General features: G+C 40.9%; 1 protein-coding gene across 1 annotated transcript; it reads left to right on the top strand.

Annotated features, from left to right (window-relative positions):
* The first annotated feature begins 3,341 nt into the window (after positions 1-3,341).
* Positions 3,342-24,647, top strand: MEX3C (mex-3 RNA binding family member C). Its single transcript, XM_060613883.3, has 2 exons — positions 3,342-4,550; positions 21,613-24,647. Exons 1-2 carry the CDS (start codon positions 3,803-3,805, stop codon positions 22,836-22,838), a joined length of 1,974 nt encoding a protein of 657 aa, XP_060469866.2. The 5' UTR covers positions 3,342-3,802; the 3' UTR covers positions 22,839-24,647.
* The last annotated feature ends 1,570 nt before the right edge of the window (positions 24,648-26,217 follow it).

Below are 26,217 nucleotides of genomic sequence, written 5' to 3'. Positions count from 1 at the left end.
GCTCTGTCTCTCTCTCTCAAAAATAAACATTTTTTTTTTTTTAATTAAAAAAAAACCCAGACAACTGTTGGAGCAGTGGATTTGGAGAAAAAAGAGTGGTGACAGGAAGGGGGATGCCATCAAGGAACACTTCTTGTTTGTTAATGTAGGAAAGATTTAAATGTGTTTAGGTAACAATTTTGAGCACTTGGAAGAATGACTGACCAGAGGGTGGAAGGCCTGGAATTTCAGGCGGGAGACTTGGCTCCTAGGCAATTAGGAGCCATTTCAAGCACGAGGACATGGTCATTGTCATGCTCTAAAAGACTTATTTTGGGGCTGGGTACTGCCACTCCCACGGGACATCCTATCCTAAAGAGACTTATCCTGCCATAAAATGAAGCAGATGTTTAGTTTTGGGTCCTAGATGAGGGTCTCAGTGGCATCTTTCAGTGTGCTTGTGTGGGCACTTTTGTGGCAGTCTTTAAGGAATTGCTGCAAAATTGCTGTCTAATAATCTGGCCAGGGCCAACATCTTTGTTAAGCTTTGTTTAGTGCACAGTTGTTCCAACCTTAAAATCATTATAATTAGATACGTTTAAAAGGCTAGTTCAGCAGTCAGCCTGTGAGTTGATAAAATGTAGCCAATTCTGTCCTTCACCTTCTGTCCTGAGATCCTTAAAGCAACTCTTCTGCCCCAGTGTATCAACCTACCTCTCATAAAGGCAGCAGAGGAATGAAAGAGAAACCCTACTCAGGGACGAATTAGTGTGTTGTGTGGCTGGGATAGAAAGGATTGGGTTGTTAAGTGAATTTAAATGAAAGAATCCCAAGCATATATTTAGAGCAGAAGCAAATCTTAAATTTGCTTCCTAAACAAAATTTAACATAAGACAAATTTAGACCCAAATGGGAAGGTCCGTGAGCTTCAATATCGCCTACCTTGTTCATAAATCACGATATTGATCAAGTATAAATTAATGCATGAATGCATACATTTGTGTATGGGAACTTAATGAAACCTCATTTATTACGTGAGAATGAAGCAGAAAGCAATTTTTATATTATGAACACCTAAGTTAAACCATTTAGCATTTTAAAAAATCTTAGCCGAGTGGACCTTCCCTGTATGAATCTATTCTTCACATCTCTCCCTCTCAGAAGAAAACTGTTTGGCAGAGGATCGCTCCCGCTTTTGCTTTGGGTCCTTGGGAAGAGAACTTAGGACCCAGGCATGAGCATTACATGACACCTCATGGAAAGAGGTGGTGAAAGGAACTTCCGAGAATTTCATTTGTACTTCTACATATTTTCTGCCAATGACCAACGTATCCTGGGAGTGGCCACTGCATATTTCGATTTTCACCCTTGATGAGATTTGCTTTGCTAGATGATCTACCCTTCAAATGATTATTGTTTAAACTGAAATATCAGACAGCAAATATACAGTATTTGTATATTCTATTAAGTAAATGTTGAGTTATACGAGCTATTCACTGGTATATCATTAAGATGTTGTGAAATAATATGTCCTTGGGGCATATCTCACAAAGGGTGTAGGTGTAATAAATCAGTGAAAATTGTACCTAATTGGGAAGGTAGGGGAGAAAAAGATCACTTTTCAGTACAGTTAATAGCAAATTCCTTCTGTAAACCCAAAACCACACCCTAGATTAGTGTTCTCAACCCTGGCTGAGCTTCAGAAGAACCTGTGTGGCTTTTTAAAAACATGTCCATTCCAGATCTAGTAAATCCAAATACCCAGAGTTTGTCTCTCCCCGCTCTGCATTTATCTTTTTTTAAAGCCCTTCTTGACTTTGATGTACATCCAGGGGTGAAATCACTGCTCCAGAGCTTAGATCTACAAATAAGTTGTTAGAGAAGCAACATACAGGATATGAAGTCCAGGGAAACCTTGGAGTAACAGGGAAGTTTTAGTCTTAGCTAAAATTCTCTAGGCATTTGATTGGAGGGGTGGGGTAAATTAGAGTAAGGATTGTGCAGGTAACCGTAAGGGATCAAACAAGAGAAAGAGAAGACATAGTTTATAGCTTTCTCTTGTACTGGCTTTGGAACATTCTAGACAACTTAGAAGAGTAGGTGCTCAATTAAAATTCATTCATAAGATCTGAGTTTGAAGCAAGATTTCATAAATAAATCCAATGTAGAAAGGGTCCCAAGTTATAATTCAAAAATCAAGAGGTCCAGAGGTCCTTGTACTTAGTACTTAAAATATGACTAATGTGAAGCGAACTGAACTGAGATATGCTAAGTGTATGCAAGAGTAAAATACACACCATTTTCAATGACTGAAACAACTATAAAACAATTCACTAATAATTTTATATCGATTGTATGTTGAAATGACATTTTAAACATTGAATCAAGTCTACTATTTCTTCTCATTTTTTCCAATGGGGCCACTAGAAACCTTAAAATTACACTATGTTGCTCACATTATATCTCTTAGGGCAACGTGGGTTAAGATTGACCTGGGGAGACCCAACTGGTACCTGGGGTAGGGATGAGGGTTATGGCATGGCCTAAGATGCTGGAAAGTAATAGGCTTGGTTTTTAACAAGCCATTTAAGAATAAACCTCTTAGAAAAGATAGCACGGTCCGGAATCACCCAGGCCATACTGTGGGAAGACGCTCTCGTCTAGGAGGAGGAAACAATGACTTAATTTCCTTGAAAAGCCCCAAAGATCGAAAGTTCGGCCCATCAAGGCTCCCGCAGTAACCCAGCGGCCTCCTGGCACTGGAAGCCTGGCCAGCCAGGCGTGGGAGGGCCCTGCCCGGAGGGAGGAGCGCTCCCGGGTCGCTCAGGGAAGGCCCAGAAGCCACGCGGCTCAGCAAACCACCCCCACGGCTGGATAGGAGGACACTTCACTGGCCCCTCCTCCGATGACTCTCCCTAGGCCCTTACCCTGAAACAAGGTAATCTCGTTCTCAACCCGGGGAAACAAGCCCACCGTGCCCACGACTACCCCACTCCAAGGCCGCTCACACAGTGCCCTAAAAGACCCGACCCTTGTGGGCAGGTGGGACGAGGAGAAAGGAAGAAACCTAGCTGTGCGCTGCAGCTGCACGCGCCTGCGCGAAAACCCCTGCTCGGCCCCAGTTTCAGCCTGTTACAGCGCCTTCGTCCCTCCTACTTTTCCCCGCCCCTCCTGGGTACGTCACAATGAGTGACGTGTAAAGCGAACAATCACAGTCCCTCTCCTCGTGAGCCAGTAGGGACAGGGGAGGGAGGGGAGGGGGGAGGGGAGAGGACGGAAGGAAAAGGCTTCGGGGACTGGCTTGTCCCGGTCACCCAATCAGAGAGCTCTGGGGAGGAGTGGGGCGGGGCCCGAGAAGAGGGTGGGGGAGTGGGGCTAGGGAAAGGCATTAGAAGGCTGCGGGGAGCAGAGGGCGGGCTCCCAGAGATTAAAAGCAGCCAATCAGAGCTCGCCGGCTTCTTTCGGAGAGCGGCGTGGGGCGTCGCCGCCGCCGCGCGCGCCGGGGGCTGGTTAAGGCCATGAAACAAAAGAAACCCTGAGAGGGGAGCCGCTGCCACCTCCTGCAGCCCGCCCCGCTGCCGTCCCCACCCACCCACCTAGTTACCTACCTCTGCCTCCTTCCTCTGCCCCTCCACCCCGCCCTCTCCAGTCTCCGGGCGGCCCTGGCGCTCCTCGGCCCGGGTCGCCAGCCCCGCCGCCTCCCCAGAGGAAAGGTGTTTGCGCGCTGAGCAGGGCCCGAGCCCTGTCCGCCATGGGGCTCGCCGCCCGCCGCGCCTGACCCGGCCGCTGCCGCCGCCGCCGCCATTGACAGCGCGCCGCCGCGATGCCGAGCGGCAGCTCCGCGGCCCTGGCCCTGGCGGCGGCCCCGGCCCCCCTGCCGCAGCCGCCGCCGCCGCCGCCGCTGCCGCCGCCCGCGGGCGGCCCGGAGCTGGAGGGGGACGGGCTCCTGCTGAGGGAGCGCCTGGCCGCGCTAGGCCTCGAAGACCCCAGCCCGGCGGAGCCCGGCACCCCGGCGCTTCGGGCCGCGGCGGCGGCGGCGCAGGGCCAGGCCCGGCGGGCGGCGGGGCTGTCTCCGGAGGAGCGGGCTCCGCCCGGCCGGCCCGGGGCCCCGGAGGCGGCCGAGCTGGAGCTGGAGGAGGACGAGGAGGAGGAGGAGGGGGAGGAAGCGGAGCTGGACGGAGACTTGCTGGAGGAGGAGGAGCTGGAGGAGGCAGAGGAGGAGGACCGACAGTCGCTGCTGCTGCTGTCGCCGCCCGCGACCGCCACCTCCCAGACCCAGCCGATCCCGGGCGGGTCCCTGGGGTCGGTGCTGCTGCCCGCCGCCGGCTTCGATGCCCGGGAGGCGGCCGCGGCGGCCGCGGCGGCGGGGGTGCTCTACGGAGGGGACGATGCCCAGGGCATGATGGCGGCGATGCTGTCCCACGCCTACGGCCCCGGCGGCTGCGGGGCGGCGGCGGCGGCCGCCCTAAACGGGGAGCAGGCGGCCCTGCTCCGGAGGAAGAGCGTCAACACCACCGAGTGCGTCCCGGTGCCCAGCTCCGAGCATGTCGCCGAGATTGTCGGTCGCCAGGGTGAGTGCGGCGGGGAGGAGGGGAGTCCAGCTGGGCATGGCCCCGGGCGTGGGTGGGGGAGCCGAAAGAGGCGAGCTCCCGGCTGCAACATTGAACCCGGCGAGTCCCCCAAATCCATCGCGAAGGGGTCTGCGAGGAACCGTGGGTAGATAAGATGAGAAGGTGGGTCACCTTGCGAAAACCTACGGTATTCCGCTCGTTTTGCATGGTGAAAGGTGTTAAGTTTCTCCAGGCACCAAATCCGGTGGTGTTCACTTAACTCGGGCTGTATTCGTGGAACACCAGGCTGGCGTGGCACCAGAAACCTCAGTGAGGTGGTAAAAGGTCGGGTCGGTGGTGGATTCGGTGTTGTGCACGGAAAGCTGCGAGATTGCAAGTTTGCGCAGCCGACGGTACCCAGCTCACCTTAGGGAGCAGCTTGTTCAGACGAAGAAATTGACAGGAATGGAGGCTTTGTACGAGAGCTCAGTCGAGAGGGAAGGGGATGTTCAAGTGGTGGGTAATGCCATCACCCCCCTCCACCCCTCCGCTATTCAGAAACTTAGCTTTTGAAGAGCAGCCTAACTCTGTTGATCTTTTTGTATTCCCTTTGATACATTTTAACTCTCGAAATGCCACATTGGCTGTCTTTTAGAACTACTCTAGTGGACACGATGAAGAGAAAATGGACAGTAAGGTAATTGAGTTAAGGAACTCTATGCGATTATACAGTTTTCAGTAAATTCTCTTCACTTGCCAGCACACCAGCACTGCAGACAGACTCCTCCCACATTGTTCAGACAAAGGACCTATGTCTCAGATTCCAGGAGTAGATTTGTGAAGGTGGGGGAAGGGGATGCCCAGAGTACCTCTGTAACCGACATTTTTAGGGAAGGTCCTCTGCTCTTTAGTATAGCTTCCCCCCAGCCCCTCCCCCCAATACTAAAGGAGTAAATACTACCCCAGCTGCCTTATTTCAATACAGCTTAGCCTGGTTGATGCATGTCTCTTTACTGTTAGGTTGAGAGCATTGTTGGGGTCAAATAAAGAGAAATAATGGCGCTGCTGCTTAAATGATCTCATCTTTCCCAAGTGGTCTAAAGTACACATAAATAAGAGGTCTGTGGAAATGGTGGTTTCAAATGTCAGAGTTGGCTCATTTCTTACCTCTCGGATTTTAATAAGAAAAACCCGTCTGAAATCTGGATAAAGGAGATAGCTTATTTCAGACTGCCTGATGACTAGTACTTAAAGGCACTGTTCGAAGCTGGTACCATTCAGTTGAGAATTTATTCCTGTAGTTTGGTAAATAAGATTCAGATGCCTTGTTTTTGTTTTGTTTTGTCTTGTTTGGATGGGCTTGGGGGGCTTTTTTGTTCTTTGTTTTGCCATACTTAAGATACTAATCTAGGAGAGCGCTGTTTCACCTTACATAGAATAAAACTGTAACATCTTAATTTATAAATCCAAAATGAGTTGGCCATTCAATTAACTACATCAAGGAATTGCTATGTTTCAAGCTTCTGTTTTGCCAGGTGAGGGTTTATGGCAGTTGGGAATGTGAGGTTGATTCAGACAAACTTGCTGTCCTTAAACTTAGGAGTCTAATAAACAGTGGAATGGCACTAAACTAACATGTCGTTTAATGGCACTCACTGTAGTGAGTGTGTGACAAACAGACAGGGCTTGTGAGAACATCAGCCCTGTAGGGACTTGGAGAATGGATAGGACTTAAATGGAGATGAAGAAGGAGAAGGACTGAGGAACAATGTGAGGAAAGGTGTGGAGGAATGATCTCTAAGTATGATTAGAAAGTTTTGGGGGTTTTGGTTTTGTTTTTGTTTTTGATACTTGGGGTCTTAAAAGGAGTGTGGCGAAAAGAGGCTGGGAAGGTGTCTATTCAGGCCAAAGTACGAAAAACTAAATGCTATACTAGGATTGCACTGCCTGAGCACAAGTTGCTTCAGTGTGCTTACAGTTTAGGATAACAAAAGAAAAGAACATTTACATTATTTGCCAGTTTGACTAAGGACAAGATAATGATATCTTTTGTATATTTAGTTAAATACAAACTTTTGTCCTTTTCTATATTTAAAGCACGAAAAAATGATCCCTAATTACACAGGCTGTTGTCTTTATACAAATCCATTATTTAAAAGTAAACTGAATTCATTCTGAGTTTTTATTTTGTACCATCTCCTGAATTACAGCAAATGAGATAAAATCTTTAGTTTTTCTGGGCTGTGCTCATTGGTTAATAAGGAAATGTGGTTCTATTTATGTCTTAGGACGTGGAGACAAATTGCTGACTATTCTCTTGCACTTAATATTTCCCAGAGCTGACAGTCCTGTTAAAAGGATGCCATCATCCGCTATCTTAAGAGCAGAAAGTCTTGTCCCCCTTTTCCTGTTCTGAACCATGCACCTAGTGGATCATTGACCCCTTCCCCATCTCCACCCGGCAGCCAGCACCATAACAAAACCTGTAAAGTGTGTTCCCACTCCCACCAGGAACAAGGCAACTTCTAATGTTTGCATCCTTCTATAGGGTGGTAATTTCTGTTTTCTCCAAGCGAATAAATGGGGCAAATCACTTAATTTACTTGTCTGCTTTGGATGAACTGAACTTTCATTCTTAAGGATTATCCATTCCTGCCATTTTATTCATTACCTAAAGTTGTAATTTTCTGTTTGTCATCTCTTAATTGGTTTTGGAAATAAATATGACACAGATGGAGACATTTCTGACTTCAGCTCTGAAGCAAAGGGTAGGACAAATGGAATTCTGAGTCATATAGACTAGAACTCATATAGTGGCCTCTGGTTCCAGTATCTTTAAAAAAAAAAAAAAAAACCCACTGCTTTTGATAGTGATGAAAGTTGTCAGTGTTGACCTCATATTTGCACTCCCATATTTGCAAATGTTAAATTGGCCCCATTTTTTTAAGATTTGCATCTCATATTGAAACCAACAATACTGTAAAATAAAGCCATGAGCTAAATAAAGGGGCTTTTTGATAAGCACTGAAGTTTTAGAATATGAGCTAGAGATTAAACCTGACAATAGACTTGGGGCCTGGGTGGCTCAGTCAGTTAAGTGTCTGACTCTTGATTTAGGCTCAGGTCATGATCTCACACAGTTTGTGGGATCAAGCGCCACATCAGGCTCCATGCTGACAGTGCAGAACCTGCTTGGCCTTCTCTCTCTCCCTTTCTTTCTGCCCCTCCCCCCCCATTCGTGTGTGTGTGTGTGTGTGTGTGTGTGTGTGTGTGTGTGTGTCTCAAAAATAAATGAAGTAAACTTAAAAAAAAACAAAACCTGACAACAGACTTAAAACTTAAACTTTTGTTGAACATAGTACCCACAAGACACATTCGCAGTGGTTAATATGAGGTTTAATGTACAGCCATTGATGTCCAGTTAGGTTAAAAAGTGAGTTAAAATAAACTCTGTACCCATTCTTAACTACATTATAAGTAAATACTGAATGTCATATATTCAGTTGTCTTAGAAATTTGTAACATAGGGGGTGTATGTTACTGTTTAAGCTTAACATGGGTCTTCATCTATTTTCAATAGTGACTTTATATGTATGTTGTTCTCTTGCCTCATAGCCTGGAAGAGTTGTCTCCAGCTTTTTTTGATTGTACATCCTGTCAAAAAAATTAATCTTGTACTTCCAAAGTTTGTATATTTATGTATGAATGATATGTATCTGATATATACTATAAAAACATGTAAAAAATTTAAAGAATGAGGTAACAGTGGAAATTGGAGTTCTATTTTTTTGTGTGTCTACACTCTAGTGGGCTCTGTACCTTTGGCTGTCACTGAGCTCGACCCCTTCCGACATTGTTTTCTTCTCTGTTGAGCTACTCTGTCTCCACTGATTTCCCAGTGGTTATTTGTGTGGTCACTTTTAAAATAATGAATATGTTACATTGTTTCAATATCTCATAAACACATCCTTGTGACAATTTTCCCCATTTTATTAGGGTAGAACCACTCTTAAGTTTTAACATAATTGAAATAAGGTATATGCTTATTTGTGTATGTTTGTTCAAAAGAAAAAGAGAAACTTAGGTCATGCCATACATAAATTCCCTATTCAAGAAGAAATACACATTTCTTGAGGAGAAACTGTTTCAGAACAACGCTAAAGTACATGATCTTTTTCTTTTATGGAGTAGGGGGGATTATTGGCCTTCTCTTTGCCAGGTACCATAATCCTTCTAGGCTATTATCCCCATTTTATGGGTGTAGAAACTGAAGCTCCCAGAGATAACTTGCTCCAAGAAAAAAAAGTGGAACTTGGATTTAGACCAGTTTGTTTGACATCAAAGATTAAGTTGCTGCCTCTGTATTCAAGCATCCTGCTCAGGAAGGTTAATGATATTTGAGTTAATTTCCTCCCTAATCTTTGGGGTACTGTATTTCTAGTATAGATAACTTCAAATATCCTCACTCTCCAAATAAATTTACTTAATAAAATTTTGATGTCTCTGCTACCCAGAAGGCACAGTTCTCATTCTAATATTCTCCTTCTCATATGCCTAACTAAAAATTCACTGTCATTTATAGTTCAGAAAGTTAATTTGTGTTATATACCTGCTAGCTTTACAAAGCTTATATTGTAACTTCTAGGCTTTAAAATTTAAATTTAGTTGATAATAGTTTGTTAGCTCTGGGACCATTGGGAAAGGTTCGATTATTGTTTTGCAAATGGGTGGGGAATCTACTGCCTTTTCTTCCTGGCTCATTCAGCTAATGAACTATTTGGATTCACTAGGAGGAAATGGAAAATAAGGTGGTAATACAAGGGTGTATTTTCTACCCCCTGGTTACCAACAATCTAAAAATGATCCAGGGAGTCAAGTATACAGGAACTGTTAACTCTGTTAGAGATTCCTGTTTAGGAAAATTTTCAACAAAGTTTATGGGTTAGAATTCTCTGTAGCTCTTCTTATATCTTAAGTTTTCAAGGAAAGATAGTATTTAGTTATAAGATAGTGCTTAATATTTTGTGCATTTGGTTTTGAATGAATTTGATATTTGTACAGATTGAAAGATTTGATACTTTTGCCTTAAACCAAATACAAAAATGTTCAGAATATATGTTTTAATATAAAAAACTACCCAAATTCCTTCAACAGTCTCTGCTCAGCTATGGTATATTGGAAAGAGTCTACAATCAGAAATTAAAATTTCTAAATTTGATTACTCTGTGCCAGTAACTCACTTTGTGATCTTGGACAAGTCACTTAAACTCCCTAGGCTTCAGATATCTCTTCAGCTGGATGTAACCTTATCGATAATACCTCTAGAAACTGAATGATACAAATAAATTGAAACACATGAAACTTTAAGCGATAAGTACATGTTGTTTTTGTTGAGTTAAATCTGAAATTAAGTCGAACCACTTTTTAATCTCATTTACCTTTCTTGGCTTTAGCAGTTTCACACATTATATTCTTCTAACGTGTAACAACTAGAACCATCTGATGTCTGAATGCCTTCTGGCTACACGGCACTTCTGTCTGGATAGATTTGAATTATGTTGTGATGACAGCGAACCCCAGCATCTCAGTATTAAAACAATAAAGGGTAATTTCTTATTCGCAGGGGCTCTGCTCATTTCAGTTATTCAGGGACACGGGCCAGTGCAGTGGCCACCATCGCAAGTGTTAGCTGGTCTTCCCATGTGCCAGCGGAATAAGAGACAGTAGCATAGGACATGCTGGTCTTTAAATATTAGACCCGGAAGTAATAATTACATCTCCTGTTTTGTTAATCAGAGTAAGTCATGGGGCCACACCTAACTTCAAGTAGGTAAGAGAAGGTCCATTACAACCATGTGCCCACAGAAGAGAGCCAGAATATTCCTGAACAGCTATAGTGACTACCACAGTATTATTTTATGATCAAAGGGATTGTTACAGAATTTTTTAATGTAATTTAGGCCATGTAGAATTTTTGAAGTTGAACTCCAAGTGAAAAAATAAGTAACAATGTTCATAAGAGACTAAATAGGTAAGTGTATTTGCAGTTTAAAACCTCCTTTAGGAAACTCCAGGTAGATTATGGAAAATCTATTTTAAAACCCCATTGATCTTCAGGTAATTCCAAAGTGATAGTTTTATTATTATTATTATTATTATTATTATTAAACTACATCTTAATACCTCCCAGATGGCTTTTAGACCATAATTTCTGAGTTTACTTTTAACTTTTTTCCCCATGCCACCATTAGGTACCATATGGACATTTTTAAAGATTAAATGTGATATTTAAGCTTTTAAAATAATTTTCTAGTATTAGTATTACCAAGTCCAACTATACTACATTGAATATATGCACAGCCTAGTGCCATTTGGATAGTTCGAGTCTTTATTCTATGATTGAGCACTGCATAACATTAGAACCTCTTCCGTGCCAGTGTTTGGGATTTAAGAACAATTCATGTGGGCACGGTTTGTTGCCTTTGTCCAGTAAGCAAAAATTACAATTCATTATATGCAGAGAATCCTGATTTGACTACAAATAAAGTACCATGGAATAATAAGATTGGCCTTGAAATTATAAAGACAGTCCTTTAATGAAAACTGCAGGTGTAGTTAAAGATTAGCGTGAAGTAGTTGATCTTCTGGACACCATTGGAGGAGTGTAGGGAGGGAATAGTTCCAAACAACTAAAAGATTTCCCAGAAGGGTTGCTATTATTAACAGTATTTACATTTCAGGCTGGCCTTTTTATTACTGTCCCTTTTTCCTTACCACTCATCTTCCCTTTGACATACGTTCTCCCTTGCCATCAGTACCATTTTAATGTACTGTAGGAAAGGACATTGGAACTTGGGAGTTTAGAAAAAAACTTGTTAAAGACTTGGTTTCACCATTTGTTGCCTTTGTGCCTTTGTTGCCTTGTGACTTTGGACAAATCACTTAACCTTACTGAGCATTTCTTGTGGGAAAAAAACCTGTTCCAATGACTTGTCCTTCCTGGCCCCTTCCATCCCCCACTTGTTGTTGGGATCAAGTTTGGGAAGATGTCATTAGTAGAGATTCATAGCACAATTGAAAGTACAGACATAATAAATTATATATGAGGCAGGGTAAAGTTTATAAATCTGCTAGATTTGTACTCTGAGCACATACTAGGTTGAAACTGAAAATTGTCACTTTAGTAAGTTTTTCCCAGGGTATACCACTAACTAAATGGTCCACAGTATATTTTTTTTTAAAGTTTACAAATGAATCTGATTATTATATGGTACCCAAATAGAAGTAATTCTAAGGTTTCTATTAACATCCTCTAAAGCGCATGAGCCTAATTTTAAAATCCCCAGTTAGGAGAATTGTTCTAGCTCTCTTCTCTAATTTACACCCTTATCTAGGTGTTTCAGCTTTGGTGAAAGGCTAAATATGAGCCTTTTTTTTTTTTTTTTTAAGTATTTCAGTTTTCTTGTCTAAGTGAAAAAAGAAGGGGAATTTTAGATTTTAACTCCTTCTTAAGAATCTACTAGAAAAATAAGTTAGGTTCAGAGAATGGTGTATTTTAGGAGTTATTAGTTCATAATTTTGGGCAATTCTAGGCTTCGGTTTTCTTCATGTATAAAATGAGGTTGAATTAGATTATTTCTTAGTGCTCTCACATTCTGATTTTTGCCCAAAAAGAGTCCCTGCAATCATGCAAAAGTATACCAGATTTCAGATTCCCAGTTAGATTGACTTCAACATATCCCCTCCAAGTTCAGTAAAGTTGATAATATTTCAGCATGCTTTATATAATCAAAATGTTAAGTTTTATCTTCAGGAGATAAATCCTTTAAGTGTTTTCAACTTCCTATAGAAAATTGATTCAAAGTCAAACAGCTTTTTTTTTTTTTTAATTATAAACCTTCAAGTGTGTGAGACAGTGTATCGTCTCATTTGATCCATTCTTATTCCCACCATACAGATAAGGAAACAGATCTATGGGGATATAAGTAACTTACCCAGGGTCTCAATCTCATGGAATTGGAGACTTAAACACTGCTATCTCAGTAAGTGGTAGAACAAGCAGACAAAAAGATCAGCAAAGATACAGAAGGTTTGAATACTATCTGCAATATAAGAAAAGAGACTGATATCTGTACATGAACATGTGTAGACATCAGATCATTCTGGTGCTTGAAACTGATACAAGTCAGTGAGGGCAGCACTGAATCTTGGTCATCTTTGCATCCTTGATAAAGTACCCAAAGCAAGGTAGATGCTTGTGATGTTTATTGTATTTAACTGGATTGTTGGATTAGACTTGCCACTTTACTATTCCTGTTTTAATTTCCATATTGTGGTAATTGGGGTTTTCTTCCCTCTTGCTTTTATTCCCAACCCTTTATGTAAGGAGCCAGTCAACCTGAACTTAATTTGGAGCTTTGTTTTATGGCCAGTAGCAACCTTCTTGATTTAAGGCATTAAAAGTCAAAAATAACAAAACTAAAATCACAATAATGAAGCTGTTTGAAGTGCTGACAGAATGATATCTACAGTGAGACTGTATTCACAAAACATTTGAGGATTTTGACTAGAAGAGCTACAAGGACACTTGAACTCTAGAAAGGAAAGCATTTATGATACTGTGCATTTATGAATAGTTTGCATTGCTGATCCAAACAATGTAACTGTTGGGTTAAGTTAGTATGCATAAGAAACACTCTCTTATTGGGATTTAGCTGATATCCATCAGTCTTTGAAAACATAATACCGAAATTGAGTTCCTGTAAAGTTAAAGGAGCTTTTGAATAGGTGTCTGGACTATCCCTCAAGGAGTAGGATCCCCTCTTAATTCTAATATATCATGACACATGAAATAATATGTTCCTCCAGTGCTTTTAGAAAAAAACAGTATGGAGTCATAAGAGGCATGTGGGGTTGTTAAGACAACGTGGGTTTGAGATCTGACTTTCCCGCTGGGAGATCTTGAGCAGTTCAGGTTCTTTCCTGCCCTTCTTAAAGCACTGTTATGATGATTAAATGGGAATAAATCTAGATAAGTTTGGAAAACTGAAAAGTGTGCTACAGATTTTTACTTTATCATTATTATTTCAGGAAATACTTGAAGAGTGGTTGGGCATGGTTGGGTAGTCTTGTAAGTTACCCTTTACTGGGGAGCCAGGGTGGGGTCAGTAGGTTAGGCGTCTGACTTCAGCTCAGGTCATGATCTCACAGTTCATTTCATGGGTTCGAGCCCCGCATCAGGCTCAATGCTCTCAGCAGAGCCCACTTCAGATCTTCTGTCCTCTTCTCTCTCTGCCCCTCCCTCCCTCACATATGTGTGTGCTCTTTCTCTGTCAAAAATAAATACTTAAAAAAAAAGTTACCCTTTACAGAGCCACCTACTTGAAAAACGGGCATTGTAATAAGCATTTTTAATACATGATTTCATTTAATCCTTGTAAGAACCAAGTGAGAAAAGTATCTTTAATCGTAGTTCCTCACCCATGAAGGAAAGATAAAGGTTTACTGACCTGCTAAAGTTCACAAAGCTGGTTAGTGATCATCCGAAGTCAATGTTCCCAACCATTATTACTCAACCTACTTTTCCTTGAGGAAAGGAAGAAAAGATATATGTGTATGAAATAAGGTAGTATCTGATTGTCCCAAGTTCTTTTAAGACTTTAAAAAAGAAACAGTGACTTTTTCCTAGGAGAAGAGGGACTTGGTCAAAAATGTAAGCATCAGAAAGGACCTAGAGGTTGAATGACCTGACATTGAAACCAGGAGGAGAAACGGGGTGGGGGGGGAGAAACTGGTGATATACTTAAGACCCAGGCCTTCAGATGATCAGTTTTTTGCTTCTTACATTGTTTCCTTTAAACTATGCCTTGGAAGATTTATATGTGGTAGCAGTAATAATGAGTCTGCACCTTTGTACTATTTTGAGTTCATAGAGCCAGGCTTCACATGTACAGCCTCATCTTCCAAACGGCCATGGTTGTTACTCAGAAGCTATAAGGTGTGGAGCAGAAGTACTGTGGGTTTTCCACGTTATTTAGGGAAGTATCTGAGCAGAGACAGAAGAGGAACAGGAGGAACAGGGCATGTTTAGGAGATGATAAAGTCTAGAAGAAGCTGGGTTATGGCTACTCGATGGGAGAGAAGTGGGGGAGGGGGGCAGCGGGTGGTTTTAATGTCAGGCCAAGGAGTTCTAATTTTCTCAAAGGTAAAAGAGCTACTCACAGAGTTTCATTCCCCCTCCTTATCTGTGTGTCTGTGTGTCTATCTGTCTATCTCTTTATAAATGTTTATTTGTTCTGAGAGAGAGTGAGAGCCCGCAAGCAAGGGAGGGGCAGAGAGAGAGAGAATGAGAATCCCAAGCAGGCTCAGCACTGTCAATGCAGAGCCACGCAGGTGCCCTACAACCACCACGACTTATTTAAAGTGTGTGTGTGTGTGTGTGTGTGTGTGTGTGTGTGTGTGTACTACACCGATATCCTAGTAGGATTCTTTTCCCTTAAAACAACACTCTTGGGGGGAAGTTTTGAATAAAGGTACATGCCAAGGATGACCCAAAGTGGATATATACACATAATGCAATTTTGGTGTTTAGCTTTCTCAAGTCACCTTAAGTTAAGGTATATGTAGCTAATTTATGAAGTGAATGGAAAATACAGTGAACTTCTAGAAAACAAAATACTCTGTGAAAAATCAGCAACAGCTCACATAACATTTGGGGCTTGTTTCTTAAAAAGGAGAAGAAGAAGAAGGAAAGAAAAAAAAATGGGCATGTGGTGGCTCAGTAGGTTAAGTGTCCAACTCTGTTGATTTCGGCTCAGGTCGTGATCTCACAGTTCCTGAGATCAAGCCCCTCATGGAGCCCTCTTGGGATTCTCTCTCTGTCCCTCCCCCACGCGCACGTTTACGCGCTCTCTCTCTCTCTCTCTCTCCCTCCCTCCCTCCTACTCCCTCTCTCTCATAATAACGAAACATTAAAAAAGAAAAAAAGATTCTTTGCCCCTACAAGATGGAATTTAAACCCCTTGCTGTCATTGAAGATGTGTCCACCTTTCACTGTGTGTGGTAACTTTGGCAGCATTAGAAATCTAAGGCAGATAGTAAACAAAATTAAAGAACAGAAAAAGGTTTCTGGATGGAGCCTTCCATTTTCCTTCCAGCTCCTAGAGTCCACCTACAGTGTCCTGCCAGAAGGTCTCCATAGGCAGTTCACAGTGGGGACTGTGGGCTTGTTCGCAGGCTATCCAGAGCACATCACATCTCTCCACGACCTTCAGTTAAACTTTTCTTTGATAACCCCCACCCCGCCCCCAGTAAAAGAACATTTGGCATTGCAGCCCTTCTTACGCATGTTTTACTGAAATATTTGGAACATGTTGAGTTTTGGTGCTGTTTTTAACTTTAATTGTTGTTTTTAATGTTGATCACAGCCTATTAAATTGATACTGCAACCCCAGGTTTGAGAAACCCCGAACATCCATCGTTTCAGTTCTTTTTCTTCCTTTTAACTCCTCTCCCAGCAATGAGAGAGAGACGGGTCCCTCTTAACTGCTATGCCTCTGGCAGGAGAGGTTCTCTTTACTCTGCAGAAGCAAGGCCGGACCGGACCTCTGCTCACCAGGGAGCAAGAAGGCCATGAATCTGGCCACAGCTCCAGGGTTTTAAAGCAAACCCAGCCCCAGCCAAGTGATAGAGATAGAAAGAGGAAATGAGTTCTTATACTAGGGCTAGATTGGAGACTTTTTCATGTGGGGGATTTACTTCCAAATCAAAACAGAATTACCACTATAGAACTTTGTATCCTAGTTCTTAACATTCTACACATTCTGCATCTACACATTCTGGTACAAAGCTTGACATCTGTTCTTTTTGTCAGTAGCTGTAAGAAGACCATGGTTAGACCTCACCTCTTAGAATGAAAAAGCCTTGTTCAGATTTCAGGTTATGAAATCATTTACCCTGCAGTTCATACAATTTAAAATAACGTCAGTACTAGCCAAAAGTCTAATGAATACATATATGCTAAGTCTAGTAAAATGTGTCATTTCTTTATATTTTAAAAAAACTTTTCTGGTTTAATCATACTTCTTGGAAAAAAATAATGGATTTGTACGGTTCAAAATTATTAAAATAATAAAGAGTGTGGAGGAAAATTAAGGCTCCCTTCTACCCTGTCCCCCTAAGTGAACCAGTTTTATGACTGCATTGTATTCCATTATATAGCTGTACTGGCCTCATGCTAATATAATTAAGTAATATAATACAAAGGTCATTTTATACCTGTGCAAGTATTTCTGCAGGATCAGTTCTATGAGTGGGACTGTAGGGGCAGAAGGATCCATGCAGTTGTAATTTTGACAAATAATGCAAACTGCCCTTGGGCAGTTCATACTCCCAGCAACTAAATAGAAAGGTCCTTTTTTTCCCTGTTCTTAGTAGCACTGTTTTTGATACTTGTTTTGATATTTGATATTCTTATAGGTGGAAAAAGACCCTTCAGTTCACATGGAAATGGGAATTTTCATGTTTCGTAGCCATTTGTAGATTTCCTTTTCTGTGAACAGTTTCTTTTATTTTTTTAAATTAGGTTTTGGTGTTCTGATACGTAGGGCAAGTATATGTATGTATGTAAGAGAGAGAAATTAGCCATTTGTGGTATAAGTTGTAAATAATTATTTCTTTAAATTATTTTTGGTGACTTTTGCCATGCAGCAGATTTTTTAAGTGTAATCTAATTTATCTGTACTTTTATGGCCTCTGAGTTTTATGCCACTCTGAGATTATAAATTCTTCAATGATTTTTTAAATATCTTAGACTTTGCAAATAGAAACTTAGTCTAAAATACTCTAAAAACCTTTGACCTCCTTCACCTATAAAATAATAAAACAAGTTTGTTTTTTCTTTAGTTTGTGTTGCCTATTTAGAAGTCTCCTTAGTCACATTGTCCCCAACTTTGGTATATATATATATATATATATATATATATATATACATATATACATGTATATACATATATACATATTCATTCCTAGAAATCATGTGTTGGTTGTTTGAACCTCAGTGTGTATGTTCCTATAGAAACAACATTATGATTGATGAGGTTTCCTGTAGTCCTAATCCAAATTGAGGCTATTGTGTTAAAACTGTCTTAGAAAATTTAGGAGAGAGAAGAAATACATTCTTTTATTTTTGTTGGCAGTGGCTTAGAGGGGCTGGGCTTTGCTACCTTCCCATTACCTCCTCTGACCTGGAAGACCTAAATAAGTACACAGTCCTTTGGGGCAGGATAGGCCTATCTGACTCCCCTATCTCAGAAGTGGTCCCCACTCAAAATATTTGTCTTCAGTCCTCCAGAGCCAGTTATTAAACACCTCTTTGTTAGTACCGGCCTTAGGCCAGATAGCATTCTGGGTACCTTTAGGCATATTTTCTTCCTACTAGGTATTAAAAAGTATTGTATCGTGTGACTGATGGTTGCTTCTAGTCTCAAAAGTATTTATTTGGAGAAGTTTACTTAATTCAATTTTCTAGTGGTCAGTATTAGTAAGGATTAAGAGGAACTAACCTCAAACTCTTTGGTTATTTCTCTCTTTGTCCTTAATAGAAATTCCCAGTGTTTTTCTGCAGGATGAACAGGACCCTCTTTGTTAGAAATGTGGTTCCAGCAGACTGCCTTCTTGTTAAATTGTAGCCCAGAGTATCTGAATAATAACAATAACTCCCCTGGATGTATAATGTGAACAGTTAGTTATTTGTTCACATCACAGCCTTTTAGAATTTCTTAGATAGCTCTCCATCAGTCACATATTGGCCAATGGAAAGTGCTCTCGGTTCACAGCCCTAAGCAACATCTTTTGTGCTGAAAGAGGAGTCTTCTGAAGATTCAGTCTATATAAAAAAATAGATATGGAAGTTTTATTGCTCGTGTCTTCTAATTTACTCTCTATTGTGGAGCAAAAGCAATAGCATTGCCTTATAGTCAAAAGGAACACTATCAACTCAATCTTCTTGTAGTTCTTTATAAATGTAAATTTACAGCAGCACTATTCATTCATCCATTCATTTGAGAGAGAGAGCGCACGTACAAGCAAGGGAGAGGGGCAGAGGGAGAGAGAGAATCCCAAGCAGGCTCCGTGCCCAGCACAGAGCCCAATGCGGGACTTCATCCCACAACCGTGAGATCATGACCTGAGCCAAAATCAAGAGTTCAACGCTTAACCGACCAAGCCACCTAGGCACCCCTACAGCACCAGTCTTTGTAGTTAAAACTGTCGAGTTTTACAGTAGCATAAATTCAACTCCTTGAAGTAATTTCTTGATTGCCCCCAAGCCACCTCCTCCCCTTGGCCCTTCTTACCTTATCCAGTTACTGCACTAAATGCTTTCCTTGCAGTTTTGCTTTTAGCCCCTCCCTGCCAAACAAATCTTCTCAAATGAATATCTTTGAATTAGAGTAATCTTGACTCTAAAAGTGTTTTTATGATAAGCACCTAGGATCCAGCAGTGAGAAAACAAGCCATTTCTTTGTAAGTTTTACAGTTTGTTGAAAGGGGCAATAGGTGTGGGTTAAGTTCCAAAAATCCAATGGTAGGTTGAAGAAAGTTGTGTTGCATATGTTACAATTGAAGTTAGCATAATCAGTTCCCTTCAACAAAGTTGCATTAGCAATGTGGGGCTAGAAGATGAAAGTCTTGAAAAGCTCAGAAAAAAAAAAAAACCCTTACATTCAAAGCAATATGTATAAGAAAGGCCCAGTGTTTATAAAGGAAACCAATCTTTGTTTCAACATGTGCTGTATGGGCGCCCTAAAGGTATATACTTCTAGTCAACCATCCAGTGGTTTGGGAATGCTTATGCTTAGGAAGGGTACACAAAGCAGTCCTGAGGGATAGGAACCTTTGTAGAGGATGAGGCATCTAAACTAAAATATGAAGGCCAGCAGGAACTAAAAAGCAAGCAGAGGTGGGAGTAAAGAGGCAAGGACAAAGGAACATTCTAGTCACAGAAGCAAGGGAGCATGGGTAAGGAGTTTAATACAGTAAGAGCACACTGCAAAGTTACAGAAGTGAGGAAGGAGAAAAAGCAAGTGGTAAAGAGATAGATCTAGAGAGAGGTAATCGGGCCCCAGGTAAAGAGGGGCCTTGTGTGCCCAATTGCTTGGACTTTATCCTTGTGGTAAAAGGGAGCCATTAAAGCACTTTATGCAAAGAAGTGATCATGTGATCTGTGCTTTATTTAGAAACCATTATTTGATTAAAATGAATATAGCCAATGGGTTGGAGTGAGGTGGGACTGGAGGCAGGGAGACTTGGGGGAGGAGGAGCTTTTACAGTTAGCAGGTTAGAAATGATGTATGTAAAGACTCAGTTTGTATGTGTTATGAATTCATTGGGGGCAAAAAAGGGAGGAAAGATTTAAGAAAAAGACCACCCCCAAAGTGTGACATTGGTCTTTAAGAGCACCTGGCCTCAGGGTACCTGGGTTTCTCAGCCAGTGACTCTTGATTTTGTCTCAGGTCATGATCCCAAGGGTCAAGCCCCGCCCACGTCAGGGTCTGTGTTGAGCATGGAGCCTGCTTGGGATTCTTTTTCCCTCTTTCTCTCTCCCTCTCTCCCCTATTTGCTCTCTCTCTCTCTCTAAAACAAACAAACAAACAAACAAAAAAAAAAAAACAACCTGTCCTCTTCATTTTGAGGAACCTAGATAACATAATATATTCATGAGAACAGATGTATTCTAGCAAGCTTCATGGTAAGATCTTTGAAAACTATAACCCCATGGCTCAGTTGTCTATTTAACACTTTAAGTTACACTTTGAAGCCCTCTAATCTCATGTAGTTGGTTCTGGTAATAGGTGATTGCTCTAAAAAGTCAATTAAAGAATTAATGGATTGTTATGTATGTGCATCTCCAATATTTTATTTTAACTTAAATGCATTTAGGATTTGGGGCCAAAACCTTTCATTTGAGAGTGGGTCTGCCAATCTGAGTAGTCTTTTAATAAAATCCATCCAGTGCCCATATTCCATACAATTTCCAATATGTTTCTTTTGAATTTAGCAAGAACTTTACAGTGAGGGCAGCATCATTCTGTGTTAGTTTTTTACCCCAGGCCTTTACAGTCGTCTCACTCATGCATAATTCACCCTTCTCTTTAAGGTACATATATTTATTGAGACTTTCAAAAATAATCATCTTAATTTTCATACAAGTACAGTGTCTTTTTGCATTCATGTTTCACTGGTTTGTGTCATAGTTAATTGAGTTAGTGCTTGCGTACAGCTAGAAGAAACAGTTATGGGGATACCTTACTTAGTAAGCCTCACATTCAACTGATGGCAGCAGATGTGAGATAGCCTTTGGGCCATGAGCATTTTGCTCATCAGGTGAGTTTACAGAGGAAAGAGTAATGTTAAAAGATGACAATTAAGTGGAAAGCTGTTAAAGAACTTCTGCTTTATAGTATAGTTGTATGAAATTTGAGGTTCTCGACTGACAAAAAGACCATAGATTTTAAGTTAGACTGGGTTTAACCGTTTTCCTGAGCTTCATTTTCCTTATCAATCAAAGTGTAATAATCAAGTTCTTAGGGTTCTTGTATAGATTGAATGAGACAGTAGATGGTCAGTGTCTTACATATGCATTAGTGGTTTTTTCTTTGCCACCAACATCCTGCAAGCGAGCTAATTATTACCGTTCTGAAAGTCAGACCTGCTTGTGGTCTCGCTTGCCTGTACAGAGGATTTCGTGCATCATTTGCAGTGACTGATAACAAGAGAAAGGAAACAATTAGCATGACTTCTAAGATCTCCTGGTAGAGGCACCGCCTCTTCCTAAGTGAAAGATCAGGACACAAGTATACCGGAGGACCAGGGAGCATTTGTGGAGTTAGGAAAGCTTTCTCATCTAGTGATAAGTTTTTATGATGAAGAAAAACTAAAATTAAAACAACAACAGCAACAACAACAACAAAAACGCAGCTGTCCAGAAGCAGACATTTGGCTTGCACGGAGCTTTCTGTGATTTGTCTTTATCAGTATTATTGACATAAATGTTGATTCTTACGAAATATGTTCTTTCTAACAGGTTGTAAAATTAAAGCACTGAGAGCCAAGACCAACACATATATCAAGACACCTGTTCGTGGTGAGGAGCCCATTTTTGTTGTCACTGGACGGAAAGAAGATGTTGCCATGGCCAAAAGAGAGATTCTCTCAGCTGCAGAGCACTTCTCCATGATTCGTGCATCTCGAAACAAAAATGGCCCTGCCCTGGGAGGATTGTCGTGTAGTCCAAATCTGCCCGGTCAAACCACCGTTCAAGTGAGGGTCCCCTATCGTGTCGTGGGATTGGTAGTTGGACCGAAAGGAGCAACTATTAAAAGAATTCAGCAGCAGACCCACACATACATAGTAACTCCAAGCAGAGATAAGGAGCCTGTCTTTGAAGTGACAGGGATGCCCGAAAATGTCGACCGAGCGCGAGAAGAAATAGAAATGCATATTGCCATGCGTACAGGAAACTATATTGAGCTCAACGAAGAGAATGATTTCCATTACAACGGTACCGATGTAAGCTTTGAAGGTGGCACTCTTGGCTCCGCGTGGCTCTCCTCCAATCCGGTTCCTCCTAGCCGCGCAAGAATGATCTCCAATTACCGAAACGATAGTTCCAGTTCTCTGGGAAGCGGCTCCACAGATTCCTACTTTGGAAGCAATAGGCTGGCTGACTTTAGTCCAACGAGCCCATTTAGCACAGGGAACTTTTGGTTTGGAGATACACTACCATCTGTAGGCTCAGAAGATCTTGCGGTTGATTCTCCTGCCTTTGACTCTTTACCAACATCTGCTCAAACTATCTGGACCCCCTTTGAACCAGTTAACCCACTCTCTGGCTTTGGGAGTGATCCTTCTGGTAACATGAAGACTCAGCGTAGAGGAAGTCAGCCATCTACTCCTCGTCTGTCTCCTACGTTTCCCGAGAGCATTGAACACCCACTTGCTCGGAGGGTTAGGAGCGACCCACCTAGTACAGGCAACCATGTCGGCCTTCCAATATACATCCCTGCTTTTTCTAATGGTACCAATAGTTACTCTTCTTCCAATGGTGGTTCCACCTCTAGCTCACCTCCAGAATCGAGACGAAAGCACGATTGTGTGATTTGCTTTGAGAATGAAGTTATTGCTGCCCTAGTTCCATGTGGCCACAACCTCTTCTGCATGGAATGTGCCAACAAGATCTGTGAAAAGAGAACGCCATCATGTCCAGTTTGCCAGACAGCTGTTACTCAGGCAATCCAAATTCACTCTTAACTATATATATATACATAAATACTATATCTCTATACGGACTCGTAAAGGCATGGGTATAATGGTACCCCCAGTAAACTTCCTAATGAATTCTTATGACTGTTATCAGGCTTTATTGGGATTAGGCTAAAGTTGTTAGTAAACTTATAAAAGGCTGCTATGGTAACACTAAACCTAAGTGGTCTCTTGTCTATTAGTTTGGTTTGAATTATTAATACTATCCTGTAGACCCAGAGACATAGCTTGTATAAGAATTGCTAAAACTGAAGTTCAGCTTGGCTGAGTGAAGATAATCATAGGTTGTGTGGCCTATGAGAAAAGTATGCGCGTCTAGATTTCAAAACAGTGGGTCCCAAAGCCTAACCACATTAAGAGTTTATGGAGGGTACTTGGCATTACAGATGATTCAGACACTTCCAGTGCTGCCTTCTTTACACTGCCAGTTTTGACAAAACAGGTTCGTTTTTTATTTTACAACAACTTATGCCTAATTCTGCAGGATTGCAAGTAACTTTTTAATGCATTGTGATTACTTATTGGTAATAATAGGGCTGATGGCAGTTTACTCGATCACTGGTTATAATTTGGGACAAAAACTGCTACATTGACCTTCATCTCGCCCAGAATGCTCACGGCTGGTATGATCATTGGATCAGGAATGCAATTGTGTCGATTGTGAATTCCTACCCATTGCCTCCCTCGGTGAATGTGGAAATGACCACCTGGGTTTTCCCATTTCGGGAAGGGCTTTGGGATGCACCTATATTGGCTAATAATTGAGGATGCGAACATTCCATTCATTAGTCTGATCAAGCTGTTGATTAATTTTTAGACTATAGATCAAAATGTGAAACGTTTTATGTTCAATCCATATTTGTCTTGCACATTATAAATATATTTTTATTTGTTAGTAATTTAGGGGAGGGGAGGGAGAGAGGGATAATAATGCCCTTAGCATAATTTACAAAAGCAGCTGTGATGACCTTCAATCAGTTTACTTCATTTCAAAACTATTTCCAATCACGAGGAAAGATTTCTTCAAGATACACTTTTACATTTCACCTGTGGATGTCTGTAACCTCATCCTCAGTATGTTCCCAAATCTGTGCTGGCATTGAAAGGACAAAAACAATATACTGGTGGGTTTTTCTACTAATTATTTTTTGAAGCATTATTTTCCCAACACAAAAGAGCTTTTTTTCTCAATATAACAAAAATTGAAAATCCTATGTGTATTGAATAGTAAATAGACAAATTTTATTTTTTATTTCCACTTGAAGAGTTACATTTCGTATAAAAGTTTACAAATAACGGTTTTTATTTTGATTTTTTCGGTATAAAAATTGCCTTGATGGCATATTACGATGTAATGCTAACTGCTTGTAGGATAGTTAAATGTCAGTATTGAAACCTCATCTTTAGCTGCCGTCTTGTAGATACGAACGAATGTTCGCCAAGCATGTGTTTTGTATTTTGTTGCGTCGTACACTGCAACTAATAAGCCAAGGAATCGACATATGTTAGGTGCGTGTACGGTTTCTAAAAACCACAAACTAAGAATGATAAATTATCAATATAGTTTAGTATTTGCTAATTTTACTACACTCTTTTGTTATGTATATGTAGGGAAGTCATAGGGATTATAAATTCAATTTGAGTAAAGTTTAAAACCATATATTTTATGATAAAGGGCCTTTAACTTAAGATGGCCAAAGCACTGATATTATATATTTGCTGTAAAGAGAATTATAAGAGTTTTATTTTTCTGATATTAAAAGTTACTTAATAAAGACTTGTTTCCATTAACTTGAATGTATTCTCCCTGGTGTTTTTCATGCCATCGTTAGTTTAGACTGGAAGACAGCCACTTACCAAAACTGAACCTGTCTTTTACAGAATTGCCCCTCTCGCACGCCAGCTACCTGCGTTCCTTCTTGCGGTGGTTTTTGTTAGTGTGTTCTTAGTGTTAAATGTGTCACTTAGGCTCCTACCCAAATTTAGCTTTTCCCTTAAATGAGTGTTACATTATAGTAAAATTAGAGATTTAGCTAGCGTTAGATTCGTTGCTTGTCCACAAGTACATTAGACACATAAAACAGTAAATGACTTTTTATACACTGATGTTAACTGAAATCCTGAATCCATTTAGACTCTATTCAGTTTCTATCCTTTGTTACGGGTTTTTATCTTTTTATCACTAAATCTAGAAAAACAATTTCTTTCTAATACGAGGGTAACAAGTTTTCAACTTTCAGTTGCTTAGTACCTTCTGAAAGGTTTGTGGTTGATAAAAATATTACTCCACTAATGAAACAATTTGATACTGATTAAATTGTTGCCATTTGTTACAAAACAAAAATAAAGACCTTTCTAAGATGTTTTAAAGAAACCAAAATTCCGTTCATTCTTAGATTGCACAGCCACAGTAAGTCCTTCCATACCAGGTGTTGGACAAATTCTGAGGCTGTGCTAGGAGACTGGAAAACATAGATTTGACGATGGGTAAGATCACTGCCCTGGAATTACTTTGCTAATTTTAAGATTAATCTCTACAAGGGTGAAATTTTGGGGTGTGTTACAGTGCCAGGTTCTGTCCCCCGATTCGCAGTTTTCCTTTTCTGCCATTTCAGTGACCCACGGTCAGCTGCTGTTGGTCTGGAGACAGACACCCGACTTCATCTCGTCACGTAGGCATTTTATCATCTCTCATCACGAAAGAAGGGGGATGTTCTGAGAGAAAGAGACCACATTTACATAACTTGTATTGCAACATATTGTTATAATTGTTTTTATTCTTGTTAATCTGTGTCTAATTTATAAGTTAACTTGATCGTAGGCATGCACGTATAGGGAAAAACAGTAAATTTAGGGCTCAGTATTAACCATGGTCAGCTCTAATGTAGGCTGACCAGTGAATATGAATTTCTTTTACTTAATATAAGGTCAAGATCTTTCAGAGGACCTTGAAATTAAGCTACTTTGGAGGCTTTCCTTGCCAGAGGAAACCAAAACTATCTGAAACCAACGTTAGCAAAACGGATAAGCACTTACCCAAGTTCTAAGTCTGGATCCGCCTTTCCTTGGATGCTTGCATTGATTTTCTTGATTTTAGAAGTATTGGAGAAGAGAGGCTCTAGGAAGCCTGTGGACCCGTGTTACCAGGGAATTGCTACACCACTGGATAATCCACAACATGAACAATTAAGAATTAGGCAAACCTACTGAGTACTTGATATTACGTTTCCCCCCTAGCTGAAATTGAAGTGTTCCTGTGAAAACTTTTGTAAACTGAACATAGAAGCAGTTAAAAAGCAAAAATCCTCTTCAGATTTCTTTTGGTTGATGAAAACAGGTACTAATGTAGGTCTTTCATAAAAGCAAA

The sequence above is a fragment of the Panthera onca genome, chromosome D3, assembly GCF_046562875.1.
Source record: "Panthera onca isolate mPanOnc1 chromosome D3, mPanOnc1 haplotype 2, whole genome shotgun sequence".
Lineage (NCBI taxonomy): Eukaryota > Metazoa > Chordata > Mammalia > Carnivora > Felidae > Panthera > Panthera onca.
Note: the sequence above shows the minus strand (reverse complement) of the source record. Positions and strands in the feature narration are given on the sequence as shown.